General features: G+C 56.1%; 1 protein-coding gene across 1 annotated transcript in view; it reads left to right on the forward strand.

The window, feature by feature from the left end:
- Positions 1 to 19,813, forward strand: part of CELF4 (CUGBP Elav-like family member 4) — a 285,465-nt gene that overhangs the window by 56,024 nt on the left and 209,628 nt on the right. Inside the window, exon 2 of the mRNA XM_077753849.1 lies at positions 19,308 to 19,390. Within this exon, the coding sequence (XP_077609975.1) occupies positions 19,308 to 19,390 (83 nt within the window). The remainder of the gene's footprint in view (positions 1 to 19,307; positions 19,391 to 19,813) is intronic.

Genomic DNA, 19,813 nt, shown 5'->3' on the forward strand with positions numbered 1-19,813 from the left:
AGCCCCGGATCAAACCCTGAGTAAGCCCAGCCCCAGATCAAACCCTGAGTAAGCCCTTCCTGGTGAACGTGACTTTTGGCGGATTATCGCATCTGTGTGGTCCCTCGTTCTCTTATCTTGAAACTGTCCATTCAGGAATGTGAGCTTTCCTCACTCGTTTGCACCTGTCACATGGAAGCAGGGGCATGGGCCTTCTACCTCCAGGAAGGGAGGAGCAGTGGGGTGGAGGACAGGAGGGAGGCTAGGAGCTGGAAAAGTGCCCGAGGAGGAATCAGACTTAAAAGTTAGAAGGGCCGTAAAACAGGAGGCCGGATGTTTTCCCCTACTTCCCCATCATTAACAACGGGTGGTGGGTGTCTGTTGGGGCTAGGGAGCCTGAGTGGCAAAGGCAAGCAGCAGCAGTGGGTGAGGGAAGAAGAACCTTCCAGGCCTGCAAGGTACAGGGCCCGTTACCCAGACACAGCTCAAGTTCAGGGAGGTCACCAGGCCCATGTTGGAGCATAGACTGTTCCGGGTATCTGGATCTCCCTTCCCACTTTCCTCCATGCCCACCTGCCTCTTGGGGACGCCCTGAGACGAGGGGTAGATGGGTTTGGGGAAGTCACCCCTGTGCCCATGTGGGGAGCTATGGCTAGGGCACCAGTGGGCCCCTTCTGGAGGCTGGGGTGGAGGAAGCCAGTCCTGCGTGAGGGCCTTTCCAGGGACCCTTCTAGGTGATCCAAGTGAGGGCATGACCTCTGGGGAGCTGGTCTGTCTGTCCACATCTCCCTACATAGTGGGTTTTTTGGTTGGCTGTGTTTTCCCCCAAACAAGCTTATACAATTAGTTTCTTCTTGTTTCCTAAATTATTTTTGCCGCTGCTAATTATTTCACACTCCATATACAAGAGTTATTGGGGTGGGTAATGGGAAGCAAGGGATCGTTTCGTGGGAGCATCGCGGGCTCCAGGACATGCAGGCAACTTTGATTTGTTTTTCTGCTCATCCACCGCCTGAGAGAAGGAACAGAGAGTGNCTGAGGCTTTGAAAGGCACAACCTGCCAGGGAATAACTGCTGATGGGGCCAGGGCCACCACCCCTCCCCCATGGAAAGGACAGGTTCCAGGACAGCTGGGGGAGGGAGGGGGGAGGCGCATAATCCACAGGACACTTTTGCTTAAGGACATCACAGGAGGAACATGTATGAGGCCTGGCAGCTGCGCTGGGAGATCCACATGTGCACAACAGGCCTGCAGCAATTCTGCAGTACGGTTTGGAAAGTGGGGCCCAGAAAGGTTAAGGAACTCACCTGAGATCACACAGCCATGAAGTAGTAGAGCTGAGACAGGAACCTAGGTCTGCCTGATGCCAAAGCCTGCATCTCTAACTGCCCTGCTCCCTGCTTGCTGCTAGGGTCCTCTTTGTTCCCAAGGAAGGATGCTCCTTGGGGGTGCTTCCCTGGGAGGAGGGTGCTTACCTTAGTCAGGAAGGGCTTGGCTGCTGCCCTAGCCCCTACATCATCCCCACAAGCCCACTGTGCCCGAGCTCCAGCCAGAACAGGCGTACCTACTGCCATATTCCCCACAGGGTGGGCCCCAGGATGGTGTATCCTTTTAAGTTTAGCTCTGCTGAAAGGAGGCTAGACTTTTTCTAAAGAGAATGAACCAGAAGCCTAAGTGGGAAAGCAAAACTAGAAAATGCAAGGGCTGCTAGAAGGAAGGGTGTGCAGAATGTAGACTGCGTTCCTGATGCTGTGGGTTGGCCCGCCTGGCCAGCCTCAAGGGCTGCAGCGGGGGGGGGGGGGGGAGGNATGCACACACTTTAAGCTGGAGATGGGTCTGCACCCTGCTAAAACAGCTGCTCGTTCCTCTCCCTGACCAGGGGCCCCCAGGGCCCTCCCTCACCCCATCAGGCTCAGCTGCCGGGAGGATGCATGCCCCTGTGGGCCCCATGCCTGCGGTGACCACTCCCCACTCCCCGCTTGGCTCAGGCTCCTCCTCCCACCAGAGCCAGGTTCTGGAGCCGAGACTTACTCTACAGACACTGAATGACATCGCTGGTCCCAGGCAACACTCTGGTCTCTCCTCTTGGTGCTCTCCATGTTTCATAAATGCACCAAAAATGAAAACAGAGCCATTGAACTAAGTGAGACAATGTGGAAAGGTGCTCAGTGACGTCCCTGGCACACAGAAAGTGCTTCATCATGCTGGTGGTGGCTGGTGTACACCTATTTGCTCACAGCCAACACTGACCGAGGCTGCACTTAGTACACACCGGGTCTTTTCTAACACTTGGCATACATATTCTCATTCAAAACCCTCAGCAACCCGGTGGGGTGAGGGCTACTCATCTCCCATTTTACAGATGAGGAAACTGAGGGAGAAAAGGGCTATGAAATCGGATCTAAATCCCACAGCTAAAAGGCGATAGAGGCAAGCAGTGTGCAAGCCCTGTTCTTCAGCCCTGCCCTGCGTTGCCTTCAAATGGGAGAGGCTGCACAGAGCCCTAAAAGGAAGAGGGCTTGTCCCTGGGCATAACGCATTTTCTTGATTTGTCTATTAAGAAAAAGCTCTTCCAAGGATCCTCTCGTCTCTTTGCCTCAGGAAGCCACTCTCCGGGACCCAGTGGGGTTCTCTGTGAGGCTGGTTGCTTCTCACTGGAGAGGAAAGCTGAGCTCTGGCCTCACTCATCCACCCTGGCTGAGCCAGGACAAGGATGGGAGAGTCCCGAATGGGCATGAGACAGGGGCCTGGAGACAGACAACTGACATGTGAGTAGCACTCAGGCTTTCCTGCTGCCCACTCCTTTGAAGCCCATGCCATGCCCCCAGGTAGGGGAGCTGGGGCAGGAATCATCACGACCATCATCTGATGGATGGGGAAACTGAGGCCCAGAGAGGTGGAGGGACTCACCAAGGCTTGGTGGCAGAAGTGGCACTAGACAAACGATGGGATCCAGGAGAGGCAACTTGTTGGCAGGGGTCCTGGCTGGAGGGTCCCAGGGCACACAGCCAGGCACAATGTGGGGGGAGCTGGGGGGCTCTGCCGAGGGAGGGCACAGCTCTCCCACCAGCTGGGTAAGGCTGGTACACAGTGTCATGACCCTGGCAAGCTCTGAGGGCCTCTCCGGCTTTGTTGGCTGGAGTGCTTGTGCCGGGCAAATGGCCAGTGGTCATAAGAGCTCATTGGGCCTGCCCTGGGCCTTGAGAAACCTCAGGGGAAAATTCTTCTGTCCTTTGATATAAGCGCTCCTGGAACAGAGGCTGAGTGTTCAGCTCTGGGCTGACCTTTGAGGCACAGGGTGGGCAGAGGCAGGCACTGCCCCCAGAACTATCCGGGAGTCAGACGGGAGAGAGCACAGCATCCCGCCTTTGGACATGGATCCACATATTTAAATCACAGCCTTGCTTCTTCTGAGGTAGTGAGTGGCCATGGGCATCCTGCCTGACCCCTCTGAGCTTCAAGCTTGTCCTGGGGGAGATGGGGGAGAGGGCGTCTACCTCACAGACATGCAGCAACATGCCAGACAGGACACGGTGCTATGAGGCTCCCGTTCAGTCTAGTGCCCAGCCCTTCCCCAGCAGCTGGTCCGTAGGCTCTGAGAGGGGAAGTGGGCAGAGCAGGCCCCATCGCTGGGCGCCGGCACAGGCCTTCAGAGTTCAGAATGGAGAGATTGGAGGTGCAGAGCTAGGCTGTTGTCTAGTCCCTGGCAGATGAGTGGGAGCTGGCCAGGCAGAGAGGTGGAAGGGGGCCATCCTCAGGAAGACGTGACAGAGTACCCAGGCATGGGCCTGCAAGGTGGTTGGGGAAGCAAAGGTGGGGAAGCAGGGAATAAAATTCGGAGAGGCCAGCAGTCTGCCACAGGTGCCCAGCGGCATCCAGGGGTGCGGTGGGGGCTCTGGCCACACTCAAGCAGCCAAGAGCAAGCACTGCCCTTGTAGGTGGACTGGCACCTGCTCCCAGGCCACCGCACTGTCTTACGAGACACCCTGTACCACCTTTCCAGGGAGAGCTGATTACACCCTTTCTGTAAAATAAAGAACAGAAGGAAGAAAAGAAGCGAGNTAGATGGTAGGTTTATTTGCGGCTGTCGGTTCCCAGTAGAAAAATTTCGTCTTGGAGAGCCGCCTGGATGGGAATGGCTTCAGCGCTGATTTCATGGAGAAGGTCTGTGCAGTAATTAGTGTTCATGGGGGAGGAATTGGACTGGCAGGCTCCCAAGAAAACTACTCCCCAAAAGTTAGCTCGAGTCCAGAGGGCTACATCAAATCCAATTCCAGAGTGTGCATCGAGATCGCTATATATAGACCTGCAGACGAAAACAGGCAGCGAGGTGGCGCAAGGTTCAGGTTCACGGCGGGTGGGGTGGTGGGGATTGGTCATGGGAGGCAGAGGCAGCCTGGGTCTCTGAAACCAGGGGCGATGTCCTCACTGATGGCTCCTGCTGCCCACGGAGCCCTGCACCTCCCTTTCCAACCCCAGCCAGCCCAGCACACTCTGTAGGAGATGGGAAAGGACAGAGGTGCAGGGAGGGAGAGGAGGAGAGAATGGGCCAGCCCCTTGCTAAGAGATGCTGGAGAGGGTTTCTAAGGAACACACCATCTGATTGATCTCAATTGCTTGCTGCCCTTCCTGGGTTCCCACACATAGCACACTCACTCCGACCACCGACCACCGGGAATAACCCCTGCTTCTTCCTCTCCACTTCTGTCAAGGCTCCGGAGGACACTCCCTGCCTCCCAAAGGGGCCCATTTAGCACCCATTCTGCCCCTGGCTTCCCGTGGCCTCTGCTGTGGGAAGCATAGTCGCTGGGCTACATACCACTTTCCGAGGCTTCCTTCATGTCCGTCTCTCCCCAGCCCTTCCCCGTGCTGGCTGCCGCTGAGGTCTGGATGCCCATCTTCCTCTCCTCTCCTTCCCTTCCTCTCCAGGACAGAACTGGGCAAAGACCGGGTGCTGCTGAGAAAGCATTAAGGGCAGGAAGCCTCACAGGACGCCCCTGGGCTGTGGGGGCAGGGTCCAGGGTCAGTGGAGGCGGTGGGCAGGGGCTCCCACTTGTCCCACCTAGGTCTTCGGAAACAAGCAGAATCGGGATTAAAATCCAGAACTCTGATTCTTCCTTCCCATCTTCATCCTCCAGAATTTTGCCAGAGCCAATCGGATGCTCAGGTCAGGATTTTCCAGACAAGGAAGCTGAGGTCCCCAGGAGGCCAGGGGCTTTCCAGGAGGGCCCTGTCCTGGCCTCTCATCCAAGTGGCAACTTTCAGGGCGCCTGGGTGGCTTAGTCGGTTAAGCGTCCAACTTTCGCTTAGGTCATGATCTCGCGGTTCGTGGGTTCAGGCCCCGCGTCGGGCTCTGTGCTGACTGCCAGCTCAGAGCCTGGAGCCTGTTTCAGAGTCTGTATCTCTCTCTCTCTCTGACCCTCCCCTGCTCATGCTGTCTCTCTCTCTCTCTCTCTCTCTCTCTCCTAGAAATAAATTAAAAATATATTTTTTTAAAAAAGTGGCAACTTTCAGCCCAGGATCTTTTCACACATCTGTGCAGTAGGGCCCTTTGCACCCAGAGTCTCCCAATGTCTGCATTTCTACCATTCCTACCTCCTGTTCACTCTAGTCCTGGACCTTTTGGGCTCGACTAGCCTAGCCTCTTGGCCACAGCCCACTTTTTGGGCCCTGCAATTCACAGGGTGTGTAAAGCCTGGGAGGGGCATCTGTACTCGGCCTCAGAGGAGGGCCACAGTGGTCTGGGAGCAGAGATGCCAGGGAGGAGCGCCTGCAGCCGCATCTTTTGTTACCCCCACTGTCCAGCTTTCCCCTTCTAGGCCTCAGCTCCCCTCGCTGGCCTTCTTGGCCATGGGGTCCAGTCAGCTCAGACAGGACAAAGCAGAGGTCTAAAGGAAATTTCTAGGAAGCTGAGAGAAAGGATAAGACCTGGAGTTACAAAGACCAAGCCATGGACAGCTGTGGGAGTCAGACCCGTCATGGAAGTGATAATGTCAGGCTTCAGGCTGGCCGGATCCGGCACAGCTCATGAAGTCTCCTCGGCCCCTCACTCCTTCCCCTCGTCAGACCCTCTTGAGAATGTTGAGAACAGACAGTAGAACCAAACACACCTTTGGGACTCATGAGCATTTCAGACCTGTGCCTCCCTCTCCCTGTAGCCCTGGCCACTGCCCACCGTCTGCCCAGGCAAGGGCAGGGATCCTGGGTGGACTTGGCCTCCATCTGCTCACAGTAATCTCTTCCTGTTCCCTCCATTTGGTGCAGATCCTTAAAGACGCACCTCTGTCTGCTGATTTTCCTGCTTCCTACACATTTCATCCACCCAGCGTCTGCCTGCGCCCTCCCCCTCAGGCTGCTCTGGGTGTCCAGCCCTCTCAGAGACTTGCTCTCCACACTCAGCCTGGGAGGCCAGGCAGGGAGTAGGGTCCATGTCTTTCACTGACCAGCTGTGTGCTCTTGGGATGATCACTTCACCTTGACCTAGAGACACATTTTTTTTCCTCCTCTGTAAAAGAACAGAGTACACTTCCTCTTTCTCCCTCCCCCCTTCTCCACTCATCCGTTCACTGATGAGTGAATGCCGGCACCCGCTTTGTGCCAGGACTGTGCTAGATCCTGGGAACACAGACTCATGGGGAGGGATATCAAACCCACTTCACAGAAAAGGAAAACCGAGGTCCAGAGAGATCTGGTGACTTGCTGGAGGCCGTTTAACTGTCCAGAGATTGCTTTCAATAGACATTCTAATGCCAAACCAGTGTCCATCCTTCACCCGGTGCTTCCTGTGACCCCGCCACGCCCTGTGCTAGCAGCAGGGCAAGAAGGGTCCACAGCAGATGGGGCCAGCCCTGCCGCATTCAAGCTTTCACGGGGGCCTCTTCACGGGGGACACAGCTGTGCTCCATCCACATCCATTCCTCCCCACGAGGGCGTCGGATTCCATGTGCACCCTCCAGGGTCTGCCCGTCCCAGGCTGTCCCATCTCAGCCACACCAGAAACCTGCACTCTTCTGGCCTGAGGACCCCCCTTCCTCTGCCCAGCCCTTGCGGCCCACATTCCCAAGCTTTCACAATTCCTCTCACAAAAGAAACAATTGACACTAACGTGCCTCTTTGGGGAAGCATGAAGCCAGCTCTTTGTCACTCAGGTCCCCGCCAGCTCATTACTGCCTCCTGTCATTACCATATTAGATACACAAGGTAAACAAAACACACTCTCATCTTAGACTCTCAGTGCAAACCGAAGGCGCTCTGAGCCCCCAGGGTGCTGGCCTGTTGGAGAGCAGGAAGCACAGACAAGGTCCCTGTCCGGGTGAGTTTGTGTCAGGGTGGGGAGGTTATAAGCAAGTAAAATGCGCAGGTCCCACACAAGGGAAGCAGACAACACCAGACAGCATAAATGCCAATGCTATTTTTCACACTGTAGGGCATCTTTAACATCACATCACCACTGCTGCTCCCCAACAGTGACTTGCTAAATGCCAGGTACTCTGCGGGATGCCCATGACCCCAGCAGGTTGGTGTCACTGTCTCCATTTCCCGTGTAAGGAACCTGAAGCCCGGGGTTGGGGTTGGGGGCTACATAAACTACCTAATCTGCCTGGGGCTTCCAGAACAAGGCAGAGGCTGTCAGGGACAGACCCACCTCCCTCAGAGGCTGCAGCCCTTTCCCAGGGGTCCAGATGTCCTGCTGATGGAAACAACCAGGCCACGGGAGTTAAATGGCTTTCCCAGAGGCACCAGCTGGCTGGTGACAGAAACCACAGGGTCAGATGTTACCTTGTTTAGGGATGGGAAAAAATGGTGTATCCTGGAGGGGTCAGGAATGGGAATTAAATAGATGGACAAGAGAGGATATGGGATTCCAACCAGGAGACAGAAAAAGAAAGGCAGGAAGGAAGTGGGGGAGGGGAGTGCTGCACTGATTTCCCCTCCACCCCTGGGCAGAGCTGACCATCCCCCTCCAGGAGGTGGCAGAGCCCAGGATTAAGGTCACGGACTCTCCAGGAGGCCTGCCCCACCAGGCAGCCCAGCTCTTCTGGGACGGGCCACAGTCCCCAAGCAAGTCTTTTGTTTTCGAGTGCCTTCATTTCTTGCCTGTAAAATGGGGAAGATTGTAGTACTATTACATAGTTATTGTATGAAGCACTTAGACCAACGACCAACAACAGATAACCAAACATCAGTATTTGCTGTTATCATTTGTGCCACCAATGAGCCCTCCACAAACCTCAACTTGGTAGATGTGCTCCCTGCATATATGTCATGTAGCCCTGAAGTTTGTTTACTGAGGGTCTCCTTCATGTCTTTATCATCCGGCAAATGATGGGCTATCAATAAATAGTTGTGGAATGAGTGAATGAATGAATAAATGAATGAATCATCTTTCACTCCACCCACGGATGACAGTACTGCCGAACCCAGTAACACAGTGCTAGCCTTGCGCACCCATCAGTGACTTAGGTAGTTCAGTCTTCTTGGTGGGCTCTGTGGGATGTGGTAAGACTCTGGGAAGAGGAGAAATCAAGCTGAATGCCAGGCTTTGTCCACCTGCCACGGGTCACCCTCCCCATTGGCCAATTGCCTCTCACCCACCTGGGGCACTCCCAAGGACAATAGTGAATGAAGGGTGAGTGCTCCATCCCTTTCTAGGATTGGGCCCAGCTGACTCTAAAGCAAAAGCTAGAGCATCTCTCCCTCTTAAAATGTGAAGAACGGCCTCCACTAGGGCTCAGAGAGCTTGAGGGATTAGCTTACAGAAGCCAGCATCCCAGTCACATTTGCTAACTACTTCTTTGCCGCAGTCCTCAGGTTAACTATTGCTAAATGCCTGTGATTGAACCTATCCTATTGATGTTGGGTGAAGCCCAAAGCCTGTCCAGAAGAGTGGCTTAAGTGGCCGAGATCATGAGGGAAAGACAGCCCTCCACCAAGAGCTGGACCATGGCCTGCCAGGACTGTGTGAGATTGTTTTTCTGCCTTTAAAAAGAAAATCACATTTTCCAAACATTGATCCTGTAATATGGGACTCCTGGCTATTGGTCTTTTCAAAATAGCTGTCTTGGTTGCTGAGGTTGGAATTTCTTGGTTGGTGTGCTTCTATTTGTTGTTGTTGTTGTTGTTGTTCTTTAAGTGAATTAGGGGCTGTTAGGAAGGAGCCAGGAGAGAGAGATGAGATTAATTCACCTCACCGGGCAGGTCCTGAGTGTGGGAGCACAGAGCACGATCAAAGCTGAGCTGGCCCCTCCCTTCCGATTCTCAGCATCTCAGCCACTTATGAAGCCCCCATCCCCGGACTTGTTCGAGGATGCACAGGACAGGCCCAGCCCAGTGAGCGGTGGTCTAGTGGGGAGACACAGTTATCGCAGATGAGAAGAACAGAAAATTCTGTTCAATCAAGCCTTTGCTTTTAGACACTTGGGCATAGAAGGGCTCATCAGAAGGAGAACCAGGGAGCACTGGGAAGCTGAGGAGGGCTGCAGAGGGTGTGAGGAGCTGGCAGAGGACCCCCTTCCCCTACCCAAGCAGGGAGGGCATCTCAGGTGGGGAGAGGAGCCAGCACAAAGGCCTAGAGGTGACATGGATATGCTGTGGAGACATGTGGTTCAGTGTGACTGAGAAGAAGGACAAAGGGGGACTCATCAGTCCCCTGCCTTGAGGGTGTGATCTCTCCTTTCATGGGACAAAGGAGTCAAGAGAGGCCGATGCCCCACCCGCACATGGACGTCACGGGCTAGAGAGCTGCTTTTGTGACATATGCCAGGGCTGGCAGCCGGGAGCTTCAGGAGCATGCCAAGGAGGGCTTCCTCCACATTTCCCTCTGTATGGGGAGGGGGGTTCTACTGGGGAAAATGACCCCCGCCTTAATTTAGTGGGACCAACCACTGCGTAAAGCTCTAACAAAGGGCATTCTATGCAACTCAGCAAGGATCCACTGAGCCTCCTCTGTGGGCATGAGACACGCACATGACCTGGCTAATGCTGGGGGCCACTGAGGGGCTCAGATCCTGCATGGTGTCATTCCCATACGCTGAGGAGCTCAGCATGTCAGGCCAGCAGTGTGGCTGAGGTCGGTCAGCAAAGCTCTGTATTTGCAGTGAGACAGGAGAAGAGGGAGAGGCAGTTGCAGGCAGGCAGTAGAGACGGGGGCACAGAGGACAGAAGTGGCCTGGGACAGGAATACCGTTCTTCTCCCAGACCAGCTAGGATGGCCTTGCTCTCTACGAGGTCCTGCCTTCTGCCCATCTCCCACAGTTTAGGGATGGGCTGCGTCATACCAAGGGGGCCCCTCCACTGTGGCACTGAGAAAGCTAGCTGTCCATTCCCACTCAGTCACGCCTGACTTCTCTACAGGTGCTCCCTGTTCTGAAAACATTCAAAACAGGAAGATCCAAACTCCCCAACTAGGTTGATTAGAAAGGAACACAGTTCAGTTTCTCTGCTTTAGCATTTATCCTGGCCTTTGTGACAGTAGCGGATGCCCGACACGCACTTCAGATCCAACGTGGAGTCTCACATAGAGCCTCTGTGGAGGAGCCTGTGGTCTGACTTTGACATTGGAGAGGGCACCGGGGATGGAGAGAGGTCAGGTACGTGTGGCCCAGTGAGGCCTGGAGAGCTCAGCCAACTATACCTGGGTCTTTGCAGGAAGAGAATGGGGTCATCCCAGAGCCCTTTACTCCAAGTGTAGGTCATGGGGTGGGTAGGGGTATGGAGGGAGAATGTCTCCCGGGAGGGCCCCAAGGGTCTAGACACCGCCCAGGGTTGCAGGAGGGAACAACAGGAAGTGAGCCCCAAACAGCTGTGAGAGGGCCTCAGGTCAGCCTCTGGCAGCTGCCAGATGCTGATAAGACCCTCGGCCCACTCTGAGGTACAAGAATTATGAGCTCAGGGGAGCACTAACACCATGGCAGCTGACGCCGTCCGCGAAGAAAGGAACGGGAGTGCTTTGGGAGCTGGCCCAGAGACAGGGCAGCCCCTCAGCTGTGGGAACGAAAGCCAGCATGTGTGTCAGGGGACCAGGCTGTCCTTTACCTCTGGGCTGAGCCTCAGAGAGGCTGACACCTTCCCTGGGCCAGGCTCCACCACCAAGAGCTCTCTGCTGAGAGAGGGCAGAGGCCATCAATATGTCATGTCCGGTTTTTTGTCCTTTTTCACAGTGCCATAGAGATGTCGCAGCCGACACCAGGCATGTAATTCTCTAGTGCTAAGGGTGTAAACAAGGGCAACGGACAGGAGAGACACTTGGCCAAGGCCTGCCCGCCTCTCTTTTCATCCTCTGAGGTCCAGAACCCATTAGGTCCCTGAGACTGAACTTGCTGGGCCCTGCCCTGTGCCCAGAGGAAGAGAGAGAGAAGGCTGGGCCCATTCCCTGGGGGTTTCTCGTCTAGGTCTGAGGAGATCCCGATCCCCCAGCTCTGGACCCGTCTGTGTCTTGTGGCCACAAATGGCCACAAAGGGCAGGAGCACTGAGAGACCACCATGCTCTCCTCTGGAGTTTCCTGTTTAAAGAGAGCTGACGCAGGAGGGCAGTGCTGAGCCCCAGAGCAGGATGAGGGCCCAAGGCGGAGTTTGAGCAGTGAAGGGCCTTGAAGACAAGAGCAGGCCCCCAGCCCTAATGTGTTGGCTGAGGGTGCCATCCATCTCCCCCAGCTGCAGGCAGCCCTGTCTTCCCCACCCGCCAGGCCTCCTCTGAGGAAGATGGATGGCTCCCTCCACCATCAGGGGCTTGAGCCGAAGGGCAGACTTCCCAGACCCTCTCCACACCCCCTGCTTCCCCTGCAGCCGGCCAGCTCTCCCCAGCATTTCACTGGTAGCCCGGCAGGGACAGAGTGAAGTTTAGCAACCACTGCAACCAATGACGTGGGTCACCGGGAGGAGAAGAGGACCCCGGAATTAGCAGCTCCCAGAGTGGCGTATTTCCACGTGGGCAAGCACATACATGCAAGGTAGACAAAGAGGTGTCCTCTGCCAAGGGAGGGGGCCATCGCTCAGGGCTTTAGGAGATGCTGAGGCTGGTGTGGTCAGGGAAGGCTTTCTGGAAGAGGGAGGCCAAGTCACTCCTAGAAGGACATGTGGGCTCCACAAGAGAGGCACGGCAGAGGCAGGAGGGAAAGGATGCTCAGGCTTGGGTTCACCCCATGGATGCAGAGATGCAAGAGGAAACCAGAGTTGGACGTGGCTGGGCAATCATTGTCTTTCCCTTGCAGAGAAGAGAGAACCACAGCAACCGATAGAATACCAGCAGGGAGCACTCCAGGCAGGGAGAGGGAGTGAGGTCCAGGCAGAAAGGACTGGGAGAGTGGAACAGCCAGGACAGCTCCAGGCAATATGGCAGGAGGGTCACCCAGGGTCTGGGCACTGGCAAAGGGAGGCAGAGACAGTGGTGTAGTCCCGTGGCTTCTTTCCCCTGCCCGTCACCAGGCCCTGCTGACCCTCAACGGCCCATTCTCAAGGAGCTCAAGGATTAGATGAGCAGACAAGGCCCGCCCTTGGGGCAGGCCATGTGGTAGCCGCATAGGCATCAGAGGAAGGTGAGACCACGGTGGCCCAGGTAGGTGCGCTGGGTTTCACAGGCACAGGGACCCAAAGAAGTGGGTCTTGAAGGAGGTGCAGACCCGGGGCAGGCACAGAGGTGGGAGAACATTCCCAGAGGAGGAGCATGTACATGAGGATCTGTGTCTCCCTCACGTACAAAGGGAGGAAGGGGACATTTGCTCCAAAAATCTCCAGAGAGGCCACTCTTGTCACCCAGACCGTGAGGGACAGGACCTGGATTATGGGGAGGGGAAGAGGGGATGGATTGGGCCTCAGAACACCCGTGGCCCTCTTCTCTGAGAGGCTGGCAGATGTTCCCTCTCTCCTTCTCTCTCTCTATCCACCCCCAGAGATTCTGCCTTAATTTCTCTGCAGCGGGGCCCATATCTGTTCCTCTGGGTGATTCTCAGCTGCTGCCTCAGCAAGAACCACTGAGGGGTGATGCCCTGAGGATGGGATTTCAGGAACTAGGCAGATCTATGCATGGAGGTCTGGGGCAAAACGGGGGGGCTTTACTGGACCCCCCAAGAAGACTACACTGAACAGGGAGCTCCTCCTTGACCCACTGGTCTGGCCAGTTGGTGGGTTTCCTGCTCCCTTCCCTTGCCCACCCCTCCCCACACCCTAGCTTCCTCTCACTTCCTCCAGGCCATCCAAGCACAGGCCCTGAAGGATCTGATGTTTTATTAAAGTCCAGATCTTCCTATTCTAAGGCCACCTTCCTCTGGCTAATTCTGTAATTCAATTAGTGGGAAGCCAAGGCCCGGCTGGGTGGGAGGAGGGAGCTCATGGGGAGCCTTCCCTTCCGTGATGATTACACCCCAGGCTTCAGCTCTGCTTGGAGTTGGGCAGGAAATTGTACTTCCTTCACTTCACCATGACAAGGGCCTTTTATCCCCGCACACGGGGGCTTTGTAAATTACTGCCATCTCATGCAATTAATTCTGCCGGGCTGCGTTTTTCCCCAATGTGGAAGAGGGCACCCGCCTACCTTCTCAGGAATCAGTGGTGCCCCCCTTGCACCATTATCCGCAGGCTGCTCTACTGGAGATGGGTATCTGCCACCCCGACCTGCACCCCAGCCTGGTAACACCCTCCTGCCATCACCAGCTCTGCCTGCCTCCCATGGCTCCCTGGCTCCTTACGAACATTTCCCGACCACACCCTTCTCCTCCCTTCCGGTCCTGCCCTGGGCTTCCTGCTCTCTCCAGTGCCAGGTGCCTCTCCTTCTCCCATCCCCCCTCCTCCAGGGCCCTCTTGGTCTCCCAGCCCTCAGACACCTCAGCTAGAAGCTCAGCTCTCCACTTAGAAGCTCTCTGCCTTCACAGAAAGGACAGTCTATTCAGAGACAAGACGAGAAACTGATAAATAGGAGGGACAAGTAAATAAGAATGTGAGTGGGAAGAGGTTAAATGGCAGCATAGAGAAGAGTGAGTGGAGGCCAGTGTTCATGCATATGGTAGAAGTGAGAACAGCAGAAGAGAGGCAGGTGGGCGTGAACCCGGACAGGTAGGCTCATGCACGGAGCCCAGGCCATCAGCTGCTGCTGGCCGCACTGCTGTGTGACTTTTCTCAAAGTTATGACATCTCTCTGCCCCCACTCCCACCCCGAATTATTTCCAAAGTCTGTCCCTGCTCTGCCGGGTTGCGCTTCTATTCCACTCAGGTCCATGGTTCAGGAGGGTAGGAGACTCAGGGGAGGAGCTGGTGCTGGGGACTCCTCCCTCCAAGACAGTGGGACAGGAAAAGCGGCAGCTGAGTGACAACGTCATACCTCACTAGAGATTCCTGAGTCACTTCCGCACTCCCCACCTCAGACCCTGCATCCGTGTCACTTGAACGGGAGAACTGGAAGGCACAGATGGGGAAGCTCTGTGCTTTGTCCATCATGGACTCCATCCCACAAACCTCAGCTTCTGGAACTCAAGGCCACAGGGCCAAGAGGAACACCATTCACAGTTTGCTGGGAGAAGGGAATCTGCTTCAATTCCCGAGCTTGAAGGAAGCTTTGAGACCAGGACATAGCTGGACTCTCAAATGATAATTTCCCTCATGAAGAATTTTCCAGGAAGCTGATGCCTAATGCTCTCTGTCCCCTCAAAACGGGCTGTGGGTCTGGCTTACCCATTTGCACCTACTCCCTTTTTGTCCTATCCTCTTTCGGCAAAAATTGTTTTCTTTAAAGTTAATCGTGCAAGTGATACATGGATACATTCTGGTGTCCCGATGTGCCGATTGAACCAAAGAAAGTTAACGTTAAGGGAGACATGCCCCACCTTCCCACAGACTCCCTGTTTTCAGCTTGGAGTGACACCTTCCAGACTTTGTACCATGGCGTAAACACAGATTTCGGTGCACGTGGAGCTAATGGGACACGTCCCCCTTGTGCATATGTGGCATATGCTATTTCACAACTTGCGTTTGCCATGCGACTGTGTCTTCCCAGGCTGCTACATTTCAGACTGTGTCATCCTTTTACCTGCTGTAGAGTATTCCACAACTCAACCACAGAGCCACCTCTGCGCTGAGAGACCTCTAGGGGGGTTTCAGTTGGTTTGCTATTCTGAACTGCCACAGTGGGTGCTCGCTCTCTCGTGAGCACACGTGAGAGGACCAGGCCAGGCCAGGGAGGAAATGCTGGGCCACAGCCTTGTCCCTGGAAAAGGTATTCCCTTCTCAAGGTTCAGAGCCTGGTCTACCTTGTCTCACACACTCCGTTGGCTCAGTAGGCAGCTGCTGCCTGGGAGAAGCCCATTTCCTGAAAAGATTGTGAATTCCCAATAGGCCTCACCAGGTGTATCTCTGGGAATGCCTCAGCAGGTCACAAGAGACTGACCATGACAGCTTTGGTGGCTGTTCAGCCCTGCACCACCCTTGAAGCTGGAAGCCCCCTCCTCAACTCCTGTGAGGAACAGTGATGAGCAACAAGAAGTCATATCTAGCTTTTCTGAGGGGGGGGCTCTGTGTGTCCCACCCCCTTTCCCTACACATGAAAGGCTGGCATGTGCCCAGTGGGTGAGGCCGGGCACTCTCTCCTCCCCTGGCCATGCTGAGCGCCACCTCAGCCTCTGCCTCAGGGTGTCCACCGTGCTCTGGAGGACCCTGTGATGGCAAACTGTCCTCCTGAAGCCACCCCCTCCCTGCCAAGCTGCCATTTTCCCAGGCTCTGCCCTCAGCAACATAGCAGATGCCCCCCTTCAGGAGTCAGCAGCTAATATCTGTTTATCTGTATCTGCTTCTTTAAAAAGAGCCATAGGAGACACGGCATTGAACTGGCTGGAGAGCCCTTGAGAAGAGCCAGGTGGGTTTGCCCCATCTGGCGCCTCTGTAAGGCTGGTCAATCCCGGCAGAGGTGCAGAGAGACAGAAGGCAGGACCCCCAAAGGGAGTTTAGGTTTACCCCATGCTCTACAAGTACACAACTCGGAAGAGGTTGCTCTTTAGCTAGTAGGTCTCCCCACAAGCCTTTGAGGGGGATTACTCTCGCCATTTGTAGATGAGGACACAGAGGTTCAGAAAGCAATTGGTGAGTGGCCCCTGGCTGGTAAGGGTCTCCCCTGAGCACAGCTTCCTATCTGGAACCGTGCATCAGCCTGCCAGAGGATGAGGGCCTTGCTGGAGAAAGCAGGGGAGTGGCAGTAACCAGAAGGTCTGACGCTAGAAACATGGGCTCAGAAAGCCTCGGAGACAGCAGGCCTCCCAGCAGGGACCACCTGTCACCTCTCAGGGGCAACCTAGTCCCCCCTGCACTAAGGAACACCAGCGTGCCTCAGCGTCCTTGGAGCCTTGGTCAGCACCCAACGGCCCCCAGGCACTACTTCTATGCCCCCTCCTACTGGCCCTGAAAAAGTTGCCTAGGCGGTGATTCAATGCTCTTGACAAATATGTATTGAGATCCTGCCCCGCCGTGAGAACCAAGTAGGAATAGGACAAAAGCAGGTCCCTGAACTCCCCTTGGAGGGTGGGGAAACTGCCAACCAAGAAACAAACATGTAATGTTAATAGCCCAGTAGGGAGGGGCGCCAGAGACAAGGGGTCAGAGAATAAGTGTGTGTTGGGGGAAGGATGTTGTGTGAAAGAGGTCAGAAAGTCAGAAAGGGCATCTGTAGGTCACACTGAAGCAGAAGTCAGAAGGGAGAGAAGGAGCGAGCCGTGCAGATGGGGGGGAGGGGGGGAGGGTTGGTAAATACGGTTTCGTGCAGAGACAACTATCAGTGCAAAGGTCTTAAGGCAGAGTGTGCCCGGCAGGGCTGAGAAACAGGAAGGAGGCCATGGAGTGAGCAAGAGGAAGAATTGAAGGAGGTAAGGTCAAGGGTGGAGATATTAGGGACAGTCACATGGAGTCTAGGGGGTGAGGGTCCCTCAAAGGTTCTGGTTCGCAGAGGCTGTGAGCTCTCAAAAAAATGTGGCAAAAATTCCTGGAAGCTGGGAAAAAGCAACAGATTCCTTCTTTCTTTCTCCTCCCTGGGATCCTTCCCTTGTTACCCTGGGCCATAACAATGTGGTCATTTTCTCCATCTCATCTTCCTCCTCCTCTTCCTCTCCTTCCTCCCACCTCCTCTTACTCCTCCCTGTACCCTCCTCCTCCTTCCACCTTCCTCCTCTTCCCGTTCTTCCTTCTCCTCCCTCTCCGCACCTGCCCCTGACCTTGTCCCTAGCTGGCTTGCCTGCATGCAGCGAGACAGTGGCCGCCTCCCAGTTGCAGGCAGGCACAGGCAGAGGACAAGACCAAGGAAGGGACAGAGGAAAGAGGCCCCCAGTGAGGCAGGCAGCAGCACGAGGGACGTCAGGTCACGGGGGCCTCTGACCACTATTCATTTCAGTCCCCTGGTGTCTCCATCAATAACCGTCTGCCAGGACCAGGGGGGAGGTGTGGGGAGGAGGGAGAAGGCGGGGTGATCTGGGTCTGGATGGGGATGGATGAGCCGGGAGTGGGGGAGAGGCTTCTTGGCACTCACACCTGCTCTCAGCCTGGGGCAAGAGTTGGAGGTGGGGCAGGTATGGAGCCCACAGGTTGCCGAGAGTTTCTCCCTCCCTGGTTTCTCTCCCTGCTTCCTCCCTCCTATCTTTACGTCCTCTTTGCACGTACATTCCCTTCCATCTCCTCTCTGAAACCTCTCTGGGAAGGGAGGCAGAACCAATTGCTTCACTGGAAGAGGAGGAAGGGGTGCTTCCTGGGTGATGGAGGAGAAAGGAACTGTGGAGGATGCTGGGAGCACTCTGTGCCAGGGCACCAGGAAGCCAGAGCAAGCCCGGTAACAAGGGTTGGCATAGGCACCACCAGCCCGCAGGCCTCATAGGAAGCGGGCCCGGGCCACAGGGCCTGGCACACGGTGGGCACTTGGGAAGTAGTTAACAAATGGCCATGAGAATGACCAAAAGGCCAGCTGTGGGTGGTCAAGAAGTGAGGTTGGCTTGAGATGGACTAGACAAGTCAAGAAGGGCTGCTTGGAGTCAGTAGAACTTGATCAGATTCTTGGAAGATGGATGGGACTGGAAGATGGGAAAATGAGGAGAGAAGAGCATGAGAACAAAGGCAGGGGAGGCAGTGGAGGGAGAGAAGACAGTGAAACAAGGGAGGTAGCCAGCCTGGAGGGGAGCCTTCTCTGGAGCATGAGTGGCTTTGGAAAATCTGAGGTGACAGCACCCCTGGAGACTCAAGCCTTCTGTTGGCTCAAGTTGACTTTTGACTTCCCCCATGACCTGGGTCTTGTTGGCCTCCGGAGCCATATTCAGCCACGTGTGCAGGCAGAGGAAGAGGCCCCTGACACTGGGCAGCTGGAGGGAACTGCCAGAAAAACTCTCCCATTAGCAAATATGCTCTTTGCTTTGTCACCATGCCTGAAGGGCCAGCATTAAAAAGTCACCCCTTGAGTTAGGTCGGTGCTCTGTAAAATTCAGATTCCCTGGCGAGGCACCGTCAGAGTCACTCAGGGGGAAAGCTCCACTGGAATGACCTTGGAGACCACTGGGTCAACCCTCTCAGTCCACACACGGGGAGACTGAGGCCACACAGGAAACAGAATTCACCAGGGTCACCTAGAGAATTAGAAGCACAGCAAAAGCGGGCCTCAGGTCCAGTGTTGAGCATTGGTGGGCTACACGTGCCTGAGAAGCCTCTGACTGGGAGGGGTGTGAAGATATCACTGCACATGTGACAACAGGGGACACACGGACAGCCCCACTCACTTCATTATCACAGCCAGGCCTGGGGTCCTCCCTACAGATGGAGACTATTCGGCAGACCAGGAGGGTCCCCCCGCATCATCCCTGATGGAGCAGCCGCAGCACTCCTAAGGGGCCAGAATGAGTTCATGGTCAAACGTCACTAGAGGTGCTGGGGGTGAGGGCTGGAAGCTGCCCCTTCTGGGAGGTACTGGGGCTGGAGCTGAAACAGACAGAACAGCACCCTGGAGGAGGAAGGGAGGGAGGGAGGGAGAAGGCCGAGCTGAGCGAGCGCCTGAGGCATCAGGGCACGAAAAGGGACCCACGGGGAGAGGGGGCGTGGTGGTGGTGATGGTTGGAGGGGGAAAGATGCAGAGTGGGGAGACTTCAGCGGCGAGTGAGCAAAACAAAAAAGCAACGCGAGGGACAAAAAACCGACAGGAAAACGGAGAGGCAAGAAAGCTCGAGTAGAGTGCACAGGAGAAAGAGAGAGAGAGAGAGAGCGAGCGAGGTGGGGAGAGGGACCCAGAGCGGGGAGGGGCCCAGACTGGAGGGCGGGCGAGAGGGCGCGTCGGCGGCCCGGGGGCGCCCCACTGACCCTTCTCGGCGCTTGCTTCCCTCCCCAGGCTGCGCTTTCCTCACCTACTGCGAGCGTGAGTCAGCGCTGAAGGCCCAGAGCGCGCTGCACGAGCAGAAGACCCTGCCCGGGGTAAGTGGCGCCCGCCGAGGCGCGAGCGACGGACGCGCCGACAGGGGGCGACTTCGGGAGGCCGGGCTGCGAAGCGGCCGGCCGGGGGATCGCGGGCCAGGGCGCGCGCCTGCCTTCGCTCGGGAGTTTGCGCCATCCTCCTCCCCTCCCCGCTCCGTGCCCCTAGAAGCCCCGAGGCGCCGAGCCAGGGAGAGGGCTCGTGGGCGCCGGGCTCGGAGCTGGCCCCGGGGCCTCCACACTGCGCCGTCCAAGCCCGACGGAATCCCGGGCGGGGGGCGAACTCCGCCACGGCCACGGAGCTGGGGCTTGGCTCCTCCCCCGGCCCTCCGGGAGCCTCCGATCGGCTCCCTGATCCGCGCACTGCACGCGCGGCAGCCGCGGCGGAGACGCGGGGTGCCCTGGTCCCCAGGAGCCCAGAGCTGC

Source organism: Crocuta crocuta, unplaced genomic scaffold (assembly GCF_008692635.1).
Source record: "Crocuta crocuta isolate KB4526 unplaced genomic scaffold, BGI_CrCroc_1.0 scaffold231, whole genome shotgun sequence".
NCBI classification, from domain to species: Eukaryota; Metazoa; Chordata; class Mammalia; order Carnivora; family Hyaenidae; genus Crocuta; species Crocuta crocuta.